Source organism: Macrosteles quadrilineatus, unplaced genomic scaffold (genome assembly GCF_028750875.1).
Source record: "Macrosteles quadrilineatus isolate MER2022 unplaced genomic scaffold, UCM_ALF_1.0 Scaffold_1__1_contigs__length_201487025, whole genome shotgun sequence".
NCBI classification, from domain to species: Eukaryota; Metazoa; Arthropoda; class Insecta; order Hemiptera; family Cicadellidae; genus Macrosteles; species Macrosteles quadrilineatus.
The window spans coordinates 186,293,235-186,313,704 of record NW_026542594.1 but is presented as its reverse complement, the minus strand read 5'-3'; the positions used below and the strand labels follow the sequence as shown (position 1 = coordinate 186,313,704).

The following is a 20,470-nucleotide window of genomic DNA, read 5'->3' as shown; positions in this document are numbered from 1 at the left end:
TTTATTAATTGTATTTTGGAAGATAAGTTTTGATTCAATTCTGTTCACACCCTCTCAATCCATCCACTGCATGCAGGACTGCAGAGGTCATGTGTCGTCTAGAGAAAGATTCTCTATCTAATTCATTGGTAAACTTCAACTTTTGGACGCCCTCAAGGGTATGCAACGACCACGTACGACCTTATCGATCGACCTTAGGTTCTTGTTCTTTGTTTAGTGAAGGCAAATTTATTATTAAGACACTAAGGTTATAAAAAGTATTTGACCCAGACTCGTAGAAAACGTCTTTCCGGCAACGGTGGATTCTATAGCAGATTAATTCTCACTAGGCCTTCTAAATTTGTTTGCATTCGTAAAAGACGACCATAATATTTCCATGACTTTATGAGACTATTCAACTAGTCAAACTTTTTATAAAATGAAAGTATAACAATATTCATCATAGGTCCTAAACGATTATACGATTACGTTTTGCTTTATCTAACCAACACACATTTTCATCCGAAGATCCCATAATCAGCCCGTTTGGACATACCAAATCACATTGCGCATTGCGACTTAAAAACGATAATCGCAAGTCTTACGTCACGTATCGAACCAATAATATCGACTAATCGATATAATCCGGCGATGCCGCTAACACCATAATTACAATGCGGAATCTAATTTGAATCGCGAGTACGGTAAACCCGTCGGCGGATCTTGGCGTTAGTAAAATTGAAACAGTTATCCGACATTGTGACGTGTCGACGAACACGATCCGGTGACAAATTAATCATCCGGTAAGCCGGGTTCACCTTTATTATCGGACGAAAAATGATTTAATACCGGATGAACGGCGAACGTAATTGTGCCGGCGAGAATCGTGCAGTTTTATAATGTGACAACTACCCGGTTTTTTTGTCTCTCTTTCACAGGTAGATTTTTACGTCATCAGCGGATTTGACCGCTTGTTTATTAACCCCGCCGGATTATTCTCCAATATTTTTTGATTTATCGATATTGCCATCTTTACTCCGATAAAAATTGTTTCGTTTATTGTAATAAATACGGCCGCCGCTGTTTCAAATCCGCCTAAATTGCTTATAATACCCGGCGGATTAACTTTTGCGCATTTTTATAATTATAGGTTTTAGTTTTTAATTTCACCGCCAGATTTGTGGCCGTGGAGTTATCGCGAAGTTTATTGCATTCGTAATTTACTCGATTGGAAATAATATGCGGACTTAACGAAAGGGCTATGTGGGCGGTCGTCTAAAACACTGATTGTTTGAAATATGTTTTTCCACTGATTTTAATTTGTTTTCTTCTATTAATTCCTATAAACGGTTGTAAGTGTTTAAATACTCATTCGGTATACACTATTTTTAGAAGAGACAAATAAATAGTGTTCACAATACTGTTACCAAACCTGTATCGCCATTTTAGAAAAACTGTACAAAAAATGCTGACGTTTTGTTAGAACCGATTTTGATATTGTAGACGTGTTTTATCATAGAACCTCCATGGCAGTTCCGAAATTTCTGATCCTGATATTTACTCAATGATAAGTTGCACATGGTGCGGTCCAATGGCGGATCGGCTCACTCGACCAATCACAGCCAACTTGATAGTGCTAACAGCTGATAGTGATAACGATACATATAAACAGCTGATTAACTGACGTCATGTGATCGCCGCCATCTTAGATTACACCATGAACAGCTGATAAGTCACCACGTGTACTTTTGAGTAGTATCATTGACTCAATGGTAGTATTTAGTCTTAATAATTATAATGATCTTAGTTTAACTTTCTCAATTGTTTAGGACTTTGATTAGTAATTTATTGTACTATTATTACAGATTAGGTTAAAGAGGATGAATACATATTTCTTCGTATTATTGGTTGTCGTAATTTTTTTTCCGCAGAGTAAACCTTCGTACTTATTAACTTACTAACCAACAAACTAGGTGGTTAATGTTCACAGATTAGAACACAAACCGAAATTGTTGTAAATCGTGAAAAAGATCTAAAATTACTAAAACATACGTTGATATGTTGTAGGCTTGTATATAATTTTCTTATTTTATGGTTTGTTAAAACTCTATTTTACAACTAACTATATTTTAAAACATTTACACATATAATCAAATTAAATATTTCAGCAGCTCAAAAAATTGTTAAAATGCGTTTTTCCCGTGAGATTAATCATTGTTTTCGTCAAACTGCACCATTAATCTAAGAGTGAACACTAACCATTCTTAATTTTAAAGAACCGTAAATTTTACATATATTGTTTACATATTTATAAATGAATCACAAAAATGGTTTTCATCCTGCTCGGCTAATAACAAAGACAAAAGTAAAACGTTCCCTTTTTTGTCAAACAATTAAGAGAAAATTAATTCGTCAAGAGTCTTAAAAGAAATTAGTGGAATAATAACAGTTTATCAAGTTAATTCTCCAAATTGATTTGGACAGTGTTGGCACCGCCCCAAGACGACCTCGCCTTCCATAAAGAAGTCTACAAAATTGAACGGGCTATGGGAACGTAGCATCTCCCCATATCTGTGGTATAAAAATATGTATGCACTTGGATAAATAAAAAAATAATTTAATTTTTAATTGTATACCTAATCATTTTTGAACGGAGAGTGTGAATTCGCTCCTAAGTTTAACGCTAATTGGTATTTCATATATTTTTTTCAATTGGTGCTGAAAAAAACACAGTTTGGTGAAACCTTTTTAACTGTTGCCCTAGTTGAAAATACATTCTTTGTCAATCAAGTAGGGGAAAACACATCATAAATCATCAATCGTTCCATTTCAAATATATTCACTAACCAACAGATGGTATTCACTGTCAATTCAAACAGATGTTCCTACAGTTCTTTGGTGTGTATGTATATGTTGGATCAAAATTGTTTGCGTTGTGTTTTAATTCGTGTTTTCGTAAATATCATCTGCATTTAGCTGTGTGTTCTAATAGTCGTGACTGTGAAGGAATATTCGGCTAAATCGTATCGTATCGAACAAAGTGAACTTATTATTGTTACAAGTACTGCTTATTATTATTACAGTAGTCTGAGTATATTGTACAGTAAACATTCGATAGTTCAACACTCCTTGTAGTTCGACACGGGCTGAACTATTTTGTCAAGTGATTTTTAATGGTTACTACTGTATTGTGATGTAAGCTAAATTGAACATTAATTTGTCATTTATTGTTGACTTGAGACTTAAATAATCAACAGTGAAATTAATAAGCTTTTTAGTATTTAATAAAGTTGTGTGATTTCTATTTGTGTGACTTCTGTTTTAACTTTCCTGTATATTAAACTCCATTTACTCCGTATAGTTCGACATTTCGATAGTTTGACACCAAAGTCCACAAAGTGTCTACTATCGAGGTTCTACTGTACTAACATTGACTTTGGCTATTGCAAGTTAAACTTTCATTATTTGTTAAACATCAGCTTAAAAAAAATTAAAATGATTTGTTTTGTTAAAATAAAAATAAAACCACCTAACTTCTCCCCATACTAGTTGACGCCAATATTAGACGAAACAATTTCATAATCGACGCTTGTTCAGTTGCTCGAGAGTTTTCTTTTACCGTATTTAAAGGAATGCAATTAATTGCGTTGTCTATAAAATTATCTTATAAAACAGTAGTATCTTATAAAATATACTTCAGTAGTGGACATGTTGAAAAGTACGTGCATGTTTAATATAACATGAAACTATGTTAACGATTTTTTAAACCAGGTATAGAATAAATTCAGTCGGGTCGAAATGATAAAAAAATACTCACCTTACTATTTTAACTAACTAATCAAATACAATATTTTCATACAAGAATTTTTAAATTTGTTGTGATATAAAAACATTATAAGCTTGCTGCTTTGACACATTGAAGGCAATAACAATAAACAGAGTTTTATTAGCTTCACAAGGAGAGTTATCTTAACCATATTTAAGGGATAGGATATTTCCAGCCTAGAATGTAGGGTGTGGAATAAAGATTTGTCGGGAGGAGGAAGGGAAGCATCGTCGGCAGCGTGTAAAAATGCCAATTTATTAGTTGGTGTCAGACGTAGTCGACTCGCCAGAACAGCTGTTGTTATATCACTCACAACACGCCTGTCTGTCAATAGAATGTGTCGTCTGCTAACCAGCTTCATAATAAAACACCCCATACCAGTCGTTGTGTCAGTAGTCGAAAGTCAAAGCTTCTATTAGAGATTTAAAGTGGCTAAAGAGGAGGTTTAATTGATCAGTTTTGTAATCGGATAATATTCCGTTGGTTTCGTTTCGGTCTTAACTATTATTATCAATAACTATATATTGTTGGCTTATTTTTATTTATTTATTTAATGGGCAATTGAAACTCCCGTTTACAACTACAGTATGTTTAGATTTAACATTAAAACATAATATATTTAAACTCAATATTTTAACAGCCTGAATCATTTTTAAAGTACAAACTGAATGATAACTCTAAATTAAAGTATGGTTTAAAGTATTCTTTAAATATATTTTACTTACGATGTATTCATTTTAATATCCATTAGGTAACTTGTAATACGTGCTAAATATAGTTGTGTTATTGATCTTTGGTTGGTTTTGCACGAGTAAAATTTGTGGAATGTGATCGAATTTGAACCACACAGTTTTATAAAAAAATCACGACAGCGAAAATTCTATCACATTTATAAGATCAACCCATGAGTAAAAGGTTATTGTTTAACGACGCTAGATATATAGCTATCTTAATTAGGCAAATAGATACATTCGTGGAGGACTCTTTAGAGACATTACAAGTGACTTATCCATTATAAGAACAAACACACCTACAAATTGGTCCAGTAAATTAAATTTCAACGATTACTTCTAATAGTCAAAACTGTAAAATTACCAGTAAAAGAGCAACAATTGAATATGTGATGGTGACGTCACATTTTTTAAATTTATAAAAAATCTTAAATTTTTGGAGAAAATTTTAAATTTTCTTACGATTTAATAAAATATATTCCTGCTGATGCTAAACTTGAATCCAGGAGTTCAAATTTTGTTTTGCAAGGATAGAATAACGTTATTTAAATTTTTGTTATGTGTGTTTATTTAGCACAAGAGAAAAATTAATTAATGCTAAAAAGCTACCGATTTTGTAACTACTTAATAGACGAATAAGTCCGGAAATAAATAAATTATATTTAGGCTATGTCAAATTCCATGATTTTTAATTAAAAATAGTTACAAATACTATATTATTCCAAACATTTACTCTATACATAATCATAGGTATAACCCTTTTCTCATTACGTAAATAATGAACTGTTTCAGCTTCATGAAAAACTCTGTCATAAATATAAACCAAATAATATTACCCTTAATGGAGTAATTAAAATCAATACACCGTACATAAAATACATTTTTTGGCTGATAGGTCAACCGAAATATAATTTTCTTCTTAGGAAAAGAAAGTTACTTAAAGAATCTTCTGTGTCACTAGTTGGAAAAAAATAAACTTATAAGCCTTATATGTTATTTTCTCCTTACGGTATACAAAAATGTTAAGAAGCAATTCACTTCAAAATTATGTTTAACTAATTGTTATATTAATTACACTTGTACAACCCAATTCATTAACTATAAAATCATCAGGAGCGGTAGACGCTACGGTGACGTCACGACCTGTGTACGACACCGGGAGGGACCAAGGATAATAATGTCTGGAGTGTAAGGGAGGAGGGCGAGGGAGGAAGGGATTTATCCCCACAGCTGCATCCCTAATCCAGGCTCAAGATGTACGTCGGACCGCCGCTCAATGGCTGCTTCTCTAAACATCATCCCCCGCCCACCCCCAGCGCTGCACACTACACACTACTCCACTGAACAAACCTACACCCTTGACAAAACACTCTCAAAAGGAGATTCTATTGGGTAGAAATTTGATTTAACTTTGAGCTTTGTTTACTCGACGATTCCAATCGGAATTTCTTTTGTTCGTGAGGTTTGTTTGTTCGTGGTTCGAGATGTAAGTAGTTTCTGAATAACAGGATTGCGTTGTTTATTTCATTTTACGAGTAGTTTCCATCCAATTGAGAATTGTTTTTCCTCTCTTGCACTTTCTTAAAACTAAAACACGCCATCATGTGTGTACCAATTGTTTTGCCATACACTATTTTGAATTACTAGAGTTTGGGTGTGTTGTATATTATTGCTATGTTGCACATCATTGGAATGTATTATGGTGCAAAGTTTTCAGTTAACCTTTTCATGTAGAAGATCTACCCATCCAATGGCGATTCGGTCAGTTGGGATTTATGTTATGCCCAAATCATAAACCAATGTAAAAAAACGCTAATGCAAATTTAAGATTCACAAAAATAGAAATAATAGTTGTACATGGACAGAGACAGTAGACTGACTACAAGCTAACACTATCGCAGTTCACCTGTAGATAAGGCCCATCTTGAGGCGGACGTGGTGCAGTGTCTTATCTCAGACACAGCTACCCTATAGTGGTACATGGACAGAGACAGTGGACTGGCTACAAGCTATCACTATCGCAGTTCATCTGTAGATAAGGCCCATCTTGTGGCGTACGTGGTGCAGTGTCTTATCACAGACTTAGCTACCCTATAGTGGTACATGGACAGAGACAGTAGACTGGCTACAAGCTATCACTATCGCAGTTCACCTGTAGATAAGGCCCATCTTGTGGCGGACGTGGTGCAGTGTCTTATCACAGACTTAGCTACCCTGTACATGGACAGAGACAGTAGACTGGATACAAGCTAACACTATCGCAGTTCACCTGTAGATAAGGCCCATCTTGTGGCGGACGTGGTGCAGTGTCTTATCACAGACTTAGCTACCCTATAGTGTTACATGGACAGAGACAGTAGACTGGCTACAAGCTATCACTATCGCAGTTCACCTGTAGATAAGGCCCATCTTGTGGTGGACGTGGTGCAGTGTCTTATCACAGACTTAGCTACCCTATAGTGTTACATGGACAGAGACAGTAGACTGGCTACAAGCTATCACTATCGCAGTTCACCTGTAGATAAGGCCCATCTTGTGGCGGACGTGGTGCAGTGTCTTATCACAGACTTAGCTACCCTCTAGTTATACATGGACAGAGACAGTAGACTGGCTACAAGCTATCACTATCTCAGTTCACCTGTAGATAAGGCCCATCTTGTGGCGGACGTGGTGCAGTGTCTTATCAGAGTCAACACGCCGCTTATCATTTGATAACGGTAACCAAGGCTATTATCACTCTACAGTTGAAACAATTAAACCACTAACGCGGCCTCGTCTTAAAAACTTTTCTGTTTCGTATTTGATTCAAGCTTGGGTGTCAATATTGGTTTATCGAATATCAATAATGTGTTGTATTGATTTAATTTCTAGTTTTCTCTTCTTCCAATCGATATGACTACGATCGCGCAGGATGTTTTGCCGCGATAGCATTATGCGTATAATAACTTATTTTAATGCTATTTTAAATTGTCAGTTTGCCAAAAGTCCTACATATTTAGTGTAGTATTGTGGAGAATGTAATTATAAAACATGTTGTGAGAACAGTTTATTTCATAACACCTGTTAATTTCTATTAATTATAATCATATGTTTATTTGTTATTCTATGTTTGTAAAAAGGTAAATAAAGTGAGTTGAGTTTGAGTTATGACATAAAACAGTGCATCCACTTAATTCTTAGTAAAATAGTACATGGTGGCAGCGGTCTAGAGCTATGCCTCAGAAGAGAAATCCAAGAAGGAAACAATCTGACTATGAAGATAATGAAAATGAACAAGAACAAAATGAAAGAAGCATAGAAAATGTATACAACAACTCAACTAAGAAGTCAATCATTGTATCAAACACTCATTCAGTTATTCAACCTCCAGCTAGTTTCTCCTTTGTACCAGCAGATTGGCCAAGATGGAAAACACGATTTCAAAGATATCGTTCAGCATCTGGGTTATCTGAAGAGTCTGAGAACAAACAAATCAACACTCTGATATACACATTAGGTGAGAAAGCTGATGATATTTTTGCATCTTTCAATTTAGCAACCGAATCAACGCTAACATTTGAAGAAGCCTTAGATTTATTTGACAAACATTTTATTCCACGTAGGAACTTAATTTTCGAAAGAGCAAAGTTTTTGAAGAGACAACAAAAAATTAACGAAACAGTTGAAGAGTTTATAGTTAGTCTCCATTCCTTGGCTAGGACCTGTGACTGGGGTTCACTTAATGATGAAATGGTGTTGATGGTACTAATACTGGGTTTAAATGATGAGAAACTTAGCGATCGCTTGTTGCTAGATCCCGAGATGAATTTAGACAAGGCCATTACAGTAATACGACATGCAGATAACGTAAAGAAAGAGAAGACAGATTTATGTGATGAGAAAAGAGTTCAAATTGAAGCAACTACGTCATCGAGTTCAAACCAAAATCAAGGAGATAGGTTTCGTCAAAAGAAACGAGAATACCCAGTACAATGCATCTGGTGTGGTTATAAACCGTCCCATCCAAGAAGCACATGTCCAGCAAAAAGCGCAACATGTAACTTATGCAAAAAGATTGGTCACTTTTCGAAGGTCTGCAGATCTAAAGAAGCACAGGAAGTAACTGACGAAAATGAAGTAAGTGAACTTGGACCTTCAAATAATAAAGTATTCATAGGTACACTTGGGGATGGGTCGAAATGTAAGCCCTGGAAACTAGAATTAGTATTTGAGGGAAAACCACAATCATTTAAAATTGATTCAGGGGCAGATGTAACAGTAATTCCCCCTGGCATAGTTGATCCAAGTAGGATCCAGCCTACTCTAGTTGAGTTATATGGGGCTGGTAGAACAAAATTAGAAACTGTAGGTTGTGTTAGAGCTAATATCCAATACAGAGATGTTAAAATAAATCACATGGTATATGTCGTGAAGGGACTCATAACACCCTTGCTTGGTCGTCCAGCAATACAGGACTTGAAAATTTTAACTTTTGTTAATTCAGTTGCAGAGGTAGACAGTGACTTTTTTACCGAATACCATGAAATGTTTAGTGGTCTGGGCGTCATTCCTGATCCCTACACAATAGCACTTAAGGATGGCGCAAAGCCATATGCAATAACCACTCCTAGGACAGTACCTTTACCCCTAATGTGTCGAGTAAAAAAAGAACTAGAAAGTATGGTACAAAATAATGTAATCACACCAGTTGAGCATGCTACTGAATGGTGCTCAGCAATGGTAGTAGTGCCTAAATCTAATGGAGATGTCCGCATATGTGTTGACTTAACAAAGTTGAATGAATCTATCCAGCGGTCTTATCATCCGATTCCCAAAATTGAAACGTCTCTCAGCTCAATCTCAGGAGCAAAATGGTTTTCAAAACTTGATGCAAACAGTGGTTTTTGGCAAGTCCCCTTAAATGCAAAATCCCAGGATCTAACTACTTTCCTTACCCCTTTTGGACGTTTTAAATTTCTCAAACTTCCATTTGGAATCACATCAGCACCTGAACATTTTCAGAAATGCATGAACAAAATCTTAGACAACCAGTCAAATGTCGCCGTCCATATGGACGATATTCTGATTTGGGGCAAAACGAAAGAAGAACATGATACAGTTGTTCGGCAAGTACTTGAAAAACTTAAAAATGTAGGAATGACACTTAACAAAGACAAAACTGAGTTTGGGAAGTCAAGTATTAAATTCCTCGGGCATTTCCTCTCGTCCGATGGAATTTCTGTTGATAAGGAAAAGGTTTCCGCCATTCTCAAAATGGACTGCCCAAAAAACGTAAAAGAACTTCAAAGGTTTAATGGGATGGTAAACTTTCTTGGTAAGTTTATTCCTGAAAAAGCAAAGATTTTGGCCCCAATGAATTCATTACTTCAAGCTAACGTTCCATGGATATGGGGTCCAGAGCAGGCAAAGGCATTTGATGAAATAAAACTCATTTTGACCAACTCTCCTTGCCTAGCCATTTACGATGTAAATCGGGAAACAATTATCTCCTGTGATGCCTCGCTTCAAGGGCTAGGATCAACTCTTTCTCAAGTTCAAGATGATGGTTCCATACGACCAGTATCATTTGCATCCCGAAGCCTTCTTCCTTCTGAAAAAAACTATGCAAACATCGAGAGGGAGGCTACAGCTGTTGCTTGGGCATGTGAAAAGTTTCAAGAATTTATTATTGGCAAGAGAATAACAATACAAACAGATCACAAACCACTACTTCAAATTTTGAAATCCAAACATCTTGATGAATTGTCTCCAAGAATTCAAAGAATTCGATTGCGTCTCATGAGATATGATTTTTCAATTACCTATATTCCTGGAAAGCAGCTTCTAGTTCCTGATGCTCTTTCAAGAGCACCTCTCCCATTTTCAGGTACTGATGACCGTGAGTTAGAAGAAGAAACTCAAGCGTTTGTTCAAATGGTTTTGTCGTCCATTGATATAAACGACTGCATAGTTGCTAAAGTATTGGAGGAACAAAATAAAGATCCGACTTTACGTGAACTAAAAAAAATAATCATCCAAGGTTGGCCTTCTAAGACATCATTACGAGATGACCTAAAACCGTATAATTCAGTTAAGGATGAGCTAAGTGTTGATAATGAGATGATACTACGAGGTTCAAGACTTGTAATTCCACCAGCTCTTCAGTCTTGGGCACTTCAAAGAGTACATGAAGGTCATTTTGGAATTACCAAGTGTCGTTTACGTGCAAAAGAGTCAGTCTGGTGGCCAGGAATTTCTTCAGCCATTGAAAGTATGGTGAAATCATGCCCTACTTGTATTAAACATTCAAGGAACAGTCATGAACCATTGCTTCCCACACCATTCCCTGACAGACCATGGAAAACACTTGCAATGGATTTATTCAAACTTGAAGGCGTTTGGTTTTTGACTGTGACAGATTATTACTCCAGATATTTTGAAATAGCTGAATTAGAATCATTAACATCACGAGAAGTAATAATGAGATGCAAAGCCTTTTTCTGTCGACATGGCATTCCAGAAGAAATTAGGTCTGACTGTGGGTCTCAATTTCAAGTCCTTGAACATTCAGATTTCAAGACATTTTCCAAAGTTTATGGCTTCAAGCATATAACAAGTAGCCCAAAATTTTCCCAAAGCAATGGAGAGGCCGAAGCCGCAGTGAAAATCGCCAAAATGATTCTAAAGAAAAATGTGGAAGACCCTTATTTAGCACTTCTAGCCTATCGAACGACACCCCTCTGGAATGGGTACAGTCCCTCTCAGCTTCTCATGAACAGGCGATTACGGAGCACATTGCCTCAGACAGGACATTTGCTTTGTGGAAAACCAGATCTAAAGGATCTTAAGGGGAGAGAAGAAACATATCGTGAGAAGTATAAACACAACTATGATAGAAGGCACAAAGTGCAAACTCTCAATCCTCTTCATATAGGAGACCCAGTTTGGATTGTGGACCTTAGAAGACATGGCAAAATTGTGAAAATCCTGGACAGCCCTCGTTCATATATTGTTGAAACTGATAAGAGGAACGTGAGAAGAAATCGATTCCACCTCAAACTTGCCCCTTATTTAAGAGAGGAAAACAGTGAACAACATTTGTCTGAGAATGCACATCAAACAGAACCATACAACCGTCCAAAGAGAAATATACACAAACCAAGCTGGTTGAAGAACTTTCAAACTTAAAAGGGAGGATGTTGTGAGAACAGTTTATTTCATAACACCTGTTAATTTCTATTAATTATAATCATATGTTTATTTGTTATTCTATGTTTGTAAAAAGGTAAATAAAGTGAGTTGAGTTTGAGTTATGACATAAAACAGTGCATCCACTTAATTCTTAGTAAAATAGTACATAAAACACATGAATCGTCACATAGCTTTTCGCGGAGGTTCTATTGATCTAAATATCTATTTTTTATATTCTTGAAAAGGGTATCTACTGTTTAAGGCGGGTTCGAAACAACCTAGTCACAACAACACGGACCATTGCATAAGTTTTCTGGTAAAACCAATGCAGAGGAAGCTACCCTCCATGCCCATTCTTTACCATCGATGTATTATATCACAGCTTGAGATGATCAAACATCTTCATCATAATATTTTTTACATTGCAAATTCCAAATGGACCAAAACCCAGATAAAGGCTTTCGAATCCAAGGACCCTACTAGATGTTTTTTAACCTTTGTAGAACTTGTTAAGACAATGACATCATTGACAACACATCAGTGTTCAGTGGTACTCTTACTAGTTTGCAGTTTGGAAAACCACAGACCGACTTATACTCAGGAGTCCATCTCCAGTTAAAGTTCAACTTGAAAAATCATGTTTTATCGGTTCAAGACGAAGATTCGACAGTTTGACCTACCATCTAGTGTGCTAAAGGTTTCTGAAGCTTCTCTAAAGTAACTGAATGTCAAAGACTCACCCTGACTCGTGCTTCCGTCAAGTTGGTCCACATCGCTATCTCCTCCCTGGTGCTCATGTCGGGATATCTGTTCCTAGCGAAGGTCGCCTCCAGCTCCTGTAGTTGCTGTGACGTGAAGTGCGTCCTCTGCCGTCGCTGTCTCTTGTTGTTCTTGTTGTTTTTCTGGTCTTTTGATCCGTCGTCGGCGTCCACCCCTTCCGTCTTGATCCCTCCCAGAGGCTCTACTGATAGCACTCGTCCTGGAGAACAAGAAATTAATTTGAGAACTATGAGTCTAATGTAGGATTTCATTCAAGTTCTTCACCATGTTCTATTTGCATAACATACACTAGTAACATTGGCCTTTCTTTGCTACCAGTGGAATAAATACATTATGTTCTGCTTGTGTTGAAATTAAATACTGAAGGTTTCACCTATATTCTAACCAATATAAGTTGGGTTTTACGACCAAATGAAAAAAAAAACACTTGAAGGATCATCTTAAGAAGTGTGGCAGTAGTAGAAGTCTATGTCCCTGTTAGTTTTTTCTGTGATACTGAATTTTGATTTATACGATTGTATAGTTCACAATAATTTATCATTTTAGTTTGGCTCGATGCAAAGTTAAAGGTTGGTGTATTTGATAGAAATATTTTACAGCATACTCTGCAGGTAGCTAAATTTGTCTATGGGTTTAAATACTAAAGTTGGCTTCTGGCAACGAGTTTAGCTTGATAATGGGGTGGCAACCGCATAGCAGTATTTCTATAGGTGCAAAATAGCTATACTTAACTACTGACTCCGCTTCCAACTAAGTTACTCTTGAATTAATTAAATTGATTGAATAAATACTACACTAAGTGAATACTTTGTTCCGATTGAAAAAAAAAACTAGGAACCAACCCAATTTAGACTGTGATTAAGACGTATAATTTTTGTTTCAACAAATTCAGATAACCCATCTCAGAGATATTTAAGCTCAAACTCGAGTGCACATATTTATTTCCCCGACAGTAAATAAACGCCTCTTTCTGATTGGGAAAATAAGAACCGACCAATTCAGACTGTGATTACCACGTATCGTATTTAAGAGAAGAAAAATAAACAAAGGCACACCTCGAAACCCACTCTGCGATACACTTCTTGTCAGGGTTGATTGATAAGAAAGCAACAATTATTGCACAGGGATCTTGGGCTGATCCTCCTAAGCCCCGACCGGCAACGAAATTAGATGAAGAAGCAATTTCACCAAAAGAATATGTAAATTAAACAAATTAGGGGAGCTGCTTTGAATGTGGTTCAGCGCCTTAATGTAATGAAATTGCCAGCGGCAAAGTCGCCTTTCCGGCGCAAAGCCTTTTAAATTTAAGACTTAACCGAACATTTTGGGGAAAACGTCTCAAGATAAAGTTGTAAACACTGTCTTTGAAAATAAAAATAGAATAAAATAGTATTTATAAACTAAAAATTCATTATGTATTCTATTTTGGATTTATCTAGTTTTTGGGTCGTTATAAGCTTTAACCCGCATTAGAAGAGAAAAATGATTGTTCCCGGTGTGTACTATATTTTGAAATGTTTTCTACTTTTTTGTGGTTTGGATAATTGTGGCAATTTTCTAAAATGTAAATTTTTGTACATTAATTGAATGGTCAAATGATCGGATTATTTAAGGAGAGATTGTCATTGTTTACTTAGAATTTGATTATACAATTCACATACTCGTTTTTTACTACAAATTATCTATTTTAACAGAATAAACTTGAAACATCGATGTACTGTATTCTTAAAATATTTATTATTATGACAAACAAACCGATATAATAACAGTCAAAATCGAAAGTCAATTTCAACGTTATAACAGGTTTTGAATGTTCATAAAATTTTTTGTAAAAACATTTTAATGGATAAAAGTATTTGATTTATTAGGTATCTTCACCAACCGAAGAAGATATAAGAATAAAATATTATTATTAATTAATCAGATATTCTACTAAAAATTAACCTATAGGTTAGAACTGTTGGTTGCGTAACCAAAACCAGGACCACCTGAAAGTATTCCAGTAATTTAATTTATTCTTTTGTAATTAACTCGACTGGTTATCACAAGTTTGCCAGTTCGATCCTGTCATTAACCTATTCATGGTTTGAATCTGGTCCTAGCTTTCCTACATTGTTGGGTTTTTAATTAATGGTTCTGGCCAAAGAAACTACTTGCCTTAGTGGACGAGAAAAATCAAAACTACACCAAGAATAGACCAAGAACTACTGGTAACTGGGGTGTCATTAGACCGTTCTGGTTAAAAAAACTACTAGTTTTAGTAACAATGCTACACAGGTCTTCTCACTCCATTCCAAATATATTAAAAAATAATCTACACACAATTATCATTCCAAAATTGTGTATTTAAAAAGTTCGAGCTAGGAGATACAGGGCAGACAACTTGTATGAAACAAGAAATGTTCTTCAACTTAATCACTTTCACATCCCGCCTCTACAGTCTTCACCAAACACTGTACAGAAATACCAACATACGTCATCTTCTCTGTCGGATTGTTGACGGATTTAAATTCGTCAGGATTATCTCTGTTGGAAATAGTGTGTGGAGTGAGGATACCGTTATAGGGCTGGTCGCTACCGTCTCGTCAAACACGGCTCTCTATCAGTTATCAAACAGTAATTACAGATGTCAAAGGAACCGCTGACGTTGAGGGATGAGGCGGCGGCTTAGACACCCTTATCAGCTGATAACACAGGGTCATTGTCGACTAACGGTACTGCCAGGTGGAGCCGAGAAACATGCAGCCTTCATGTTCCATGATCTACGGATTCAAGTTTTCTTGCTGGTAAAACTATGCAGGGATTTGGTGAACCAGGAGAATGATGATTTGGTTATTGAAAGTAATTATGATGAAGGGAAACTATTCAATTGTCTTGTCAGTATAGAAAGTTTCGGTGTAGAAAATCCTTAAAGATGTGCAATTATACATGGCCAAATAATACTCTATGAGGCTGAATAAGACTCATTTCTGACAACACCTTCATGGTGCATGTATTATCTAGGAAATTGGTGATTTTACCTTTTAGCGAATTTCCCTATAGGGAAGTAGCTATTACCGTAGGTCTCATGGTAAGACTTAGGCCCGGGACCGATTTACTTTTTCATTTTAATGTCCCCAGAGGCCAAAAACACCATTCGTTCAAATTTTTATATATGTATATATATATATATAGGTATATATATATATATATAGATTTATATATATATATATGTGTCCGTGAACACGATAACTTGAGTAATTTTTATCCGATTTTGATGAAATTTGGTTTGAAGGTGTAAGGCGGGATAAACTTGAATGAGTTCGCGATCCAGCATGATCGGACCATGGGAACAGGGTTTTATGGGGGGTTTTATGGGGTAAAAATTGGTTTTTCTCACTTTTTACCCTCAAAACACAAAATTTCCCAATTTTTCTCTAAACCTTCTTAAAGAGCTTAAAAAAACAAACAATTCAGTATATCAAAGTGTTTTTGTACGGTTATTGGTTACGGATAAAACTAAAAAAATTGTAAATTTAAAATTCCCATGTTATTCTTATGGAGAATATTGTAAAATGTTGTAGTTTGCTTGTTTATGGATATATTTTGATCAAACTTGGCAAATTTATTTATTTTATAGTAAGCTATCAATATTTTACTAAAAACACACTACTTTATTAGTTTCCTTGTAGCAGCAAACCTAGGTACTCGTTAAACCTAATGTTATTTAAATAGATCAATTGAAAATCAATTCGGCCAAATGGAAATTCGCTTAGACGGCAGGTTTGCTGCGGCGGGGGTATTTGATTTTAAAGTTCGTGATGTGACTAGTTTAGTGCGTCTATGTTTGGTTGTAACTTGTAAGTCTACTCGTTGTGTTTTCTCTTCAGTTATCAAGGGGGAGGGCTCAGTTTATTATAATGTAATTTTGATGGGGGAGGGGGTAGTAAGGCCTCAAATATTGTTCAGGCTCCCTTCCTTTTTTTAGTAGCAAAACTTTAGTTAGGTTTTGTTGGGTTTCAAAATTGAACTTGAATTTGGGTTATATATTTTTAAAAGACTACGGTCAGTTTTTTGACAACGTTAAACGACGGTTTACCGATTTCACAGTACGTTGTTTTTTAATTACCCTTTAATGTTTTAGAAGAACCATCTTATTAAGTTCTTTTGAATTTGAGAAGACAGGAGGTTCAGAAGAGCTGCAGATCGTCAGTTTTTGCCGGTTCGGCAGGAGTCAGATAAGGCAGCAGTTTATGGCGGAGTATCTAATCTTTCCTGTCTGGTGGGACATATTTACGACTCTGTGTTTGTGGGGCAAATACAATCCCAAAACTAGCATAACAGAACGAGTGAGCTCTGGACCACTAGCTGCCGAGTGTAGAGCTGCTCTAGCGAAATTTTGAATACTTACCTGTTAAATCCTGGGCGAGACTTGAATGAAAATACAAGTATCTAGCTGAATTTTTTTTAGCAATGATTTGTCTATCTAGTTGAAACGCCAATTAAACAAGACAAACGCTTTCATAGAAAAATGGTGTAAGCCCCTTTAAATTCGTGTATCCAAAAATTTATATTGTATGGGGGTTCGAAATCGTCACTCTCATACCGAAGTTCGAGACACTAACGACTAGAAACATATCAAAACTCTCGTGACATGCTATGTGATCGAGTGAAGAACAAAACCTTGATGTTTCGTCCGAATTACCTTGCCGATCACAAAGAAATCACCACAAGTAAAACCAATGCTGCAGGTATAGTAAACCTTCAGTGTACGAAACTTCCAGTAGAAGATTATGGCCTATACTAAGTTTAAAGGGTTGATTGGGGTGCGGCCCTAGTAACCAAGGGAGTAAAACATCACTCAACATCAGGGAATAAACGTTCAGTGTACGAAACTTCCAGCATTGACTATGAATCCTTAAAAAGTCAATGCTTCCAGTAGAAGATTATGGCATATACTAAGTTTAAAGGGTTGATTGGGGTGCGGCCCTAGTTACCAAGGGAGTAAAACATCACTCAACATCAGGGAATAAACCTTCAATATACGAAACTTCCAGTAGAAGATTCTGGCGTAAACTATTGAGTTTGGAGGGTCGATTGTTGACGCAGATCTTATAACTAAGGGAGTTAAACATCACTCAAAGGGAAAAACCTTAAGGACGCGAATCTTTTTGGAATGCCCATCAAGACCCCTTTCATACCAGGATCGTAATTCTATGTTTTTAGCATTGGTTGTTCCACGTACCCTTTCTGTCCCTGTTGCGACTTCGGGCACTGCTGAAGCTGAGCTGGGAATGATCCATGGTCATGTGGTGCGAGTTGTCCCTGAAGTCCCCCGTCTCCGCCCACACTGCAAGTCAAAAATCCAAACTTGCAATGCAAATTTTACAGGGCCACATACAGAAATGTCTCGGCACAGCGAGTGTGTTGTTTGTCTTTTCAAAGAAATAGTTTTGTGAGTGAATCTTCAGCATAAAAAAATATGTTTATAGTCCATCAATTTGTTGTTTCTCTATAGGTTTTAAGAGAAATGGAACAAACGATTATTATTTTGTGGTAAAGTATTTGTAGTGACAGTTAAAATTTTGTAAAGGATTTCCGAGAATTTCTTAGTTTTATAGTTTTTTTTTTTTTTTTTTTAATTAGGTAGGGTAGTTTTCAGCAGGTTCTCAAAATGACTTTTATTTGTTCAAGGTTCTGCTACTCAGAGAGCTTTCATCTTTACAACTTAACCATACAAATTTCAGTGCGATTATTTATAATTATACGACGATTTCAGTAGTTCATACTCCTGTTTTTTATTTTGGGGGTTATTCGTGGGGAGTGGCATTTAGCATGGTTGTGGATGTACAAGATACATGCACTTTGTAAATTTAAGACGGGATATCAACGTTGGAAATGTTGGCGTTAAGCCAAATATGAGTTAGGAGTAGGCTGTAGAAGTGAGATAAGTCAAGGAGCTTAATCAATATCTTCAAAGGCTGGAATCAATTTATATATTCAGGATCATTGATTGAAACACCTCAAGGTTGGGTCCAGTTTCGAAGCACCAAAAAGCTCCTGACTTTTCTTATGATCGAACCTGCGACATTGCTTACTAGGCGAGCTTGTAATCTCTCAGAAACCCAAATAGTAGCTCGGTTACCTCCCGCTATCTCCGCGTCCCGCCACCTCCGTGTCCCGCCACCTCCGAATTTCAGAGTGACCCCTATAATCCTCGGTTAATACCTGCGTTAAGACTTTCCGTTCTTACCTAACCTAACCTAACCTAACCTAACCTAATCTAACCTAACCTAACCCAACCTAACCTAACCCATGGGTTAAATTGTCATTGAATCTCCCATCCACAGGGCTTCTCAGCCGTGGATGCAATGACAGCTACCAACGCAGGCAGTGACGGTATTATAAGAGTCACTCAAGAATTCGGAGGTGGCGGGACAGATTTGGGTTCGGAGGTGGCGGAACGCGGAGATAGCGGGAGCACACGCCCAAATAGTAGCTCAACTCATCATGTTAATCCCCAAAGTCCGATACCATTTTCACACGATCAAAGCACACATCAAAGTATTCCCAATTCGACATCTTTCAATTCAAGACAGTGTCTTAAGTCTTAGACCTAGGGGAGGTCTGGCCATATCATAATCACCAATCTGAGCCTGTATTAACAGAGTGACAGAAGGTGATCACGGACATATTGACAGCCAATACATCAGTGTGGGAGTAGCTACCCCTGTCCCGTGTAGAGGGGTAGCTACCCCACACCTGACACCACGCTCCCCAGGAAGTCCCCAGATTTATGTCGTCCGACAGTTTTTACATGTCTTAATGGCCTGAACATCTTTAACACTTCCCACACTAATAGAGCGTGTCGTCGAACAAATCATCGGTCGTAAATTTGAATCCAGTTGGACGATTTCAGTATGCTTGTTTTTATTTCGGGGTTATTTGTGGGGAGTGGCATTCACGGTTGGGATGTTGTTCAAGGTATACGCACTTTCCTAAACTTTTGGTGATCTTTAACTAATTTGAACGATAATATTACTTGCTAGAGTACTGAGACTTTGGTTGTAAATTGACCTCTCAGAATATGAATCAATTTATCGGTTATTTCGTTATTTTTAGTTAGGTTTGTGTATGTTAGTATGTTATTCATATTAAGAAGGTCTACGGTTTATCTTTCAACTATGTTCGATTGTAGATTAACTAGTTTCTTATCATAACAAAATATAGTGACCCCAGTTTGCGAAAATAACTAAATTATTTGTTGTGAGCTCATTGTGTTTGGTATTTTCTTGTTGTTTCGGTTACAATGTATTTTAACCTACAACTGAAGTTTTTAATTTATTCCTTGAGCAAGGAACGTCTAAATATTTTAGTTGTTTAAGCAACTTATCCTAGTTAATTCGCAGTTTAAACGATTTTACCAAACGAAACGATTTATCTTTACTGTATTTTGTAGCATACTCTTGTATTTATTGTCAAAAACTAAATCACGCACTTTAAGTTTCAAACAAACCCCACAATGAGAAAAATGTAGTTGGAATAATCGCACTCGAGCATAAACAGACATCAAAACAAGTTTCATATTTCACTATGATGAGAGTCTACTTACAACATCAAAAGTCAACATTGATGTGATTCAGCATTGACGTTGCAAGTGATATCGCATATGAGAGTGATATGGTTTATGATATCATTATGGCCATTGGTGAAACACGGATTCAAACTAAAGATAAAACGGTAAACTTGCTCGATTATCATGTATCAATTTACTTGGTTGATAGAGAATCTATACAGCATTCCATATTGTATAATATGTATTGAAGTAAGCATTTGCTCGGAATCTACGTTATAATAATCCCTTTCGTAAAGCCATCTCTTGTTTGCTGTTTTGGTGTTTTTTGTTGGGGAACCGTCCAAAACAAAAGGCTTCTTCAATATTCTTAGAATATATATTATAATATATTATTGGCCCACTAGCTAAGCACTGTTACACATACAATTT

At 36.3% G+C, this 20,470-nt stretch overlaps 1 protein-coding gene across 3 annotated transcripts in view; it reads right to left on the bottom strand.

Moving 5' to 3' along the window:
- Positions 1 to 20,470, bottom strand: part of LOC128983336 (pituitary homeobox homolog Ptx1) — a 57,081-nt gene that overhangs the window by 19,210 nt on the left and 17,401 nt on the right. For all 3 annotated transcript variants that reach the window (XM_054402589.1, XM_054402590.1, XM_054402591.1), the window contains exons 2-3: positions 17,711 to 17,815; positions 12,447 to 12,685 (exon numbers count right to left, since the gene is read on the bottom strand). In XM_054402589.1, the coding sequence (XP_054258564.1) occupies positions 12,447 to 12,685; positions 17,711 to 17,815 (344 nt within the window). The remainder of the gene's footprint in view (positions 1 to 12,446; positions 12,686 to 17,710; positions 17,816 to 20,470) is intronic.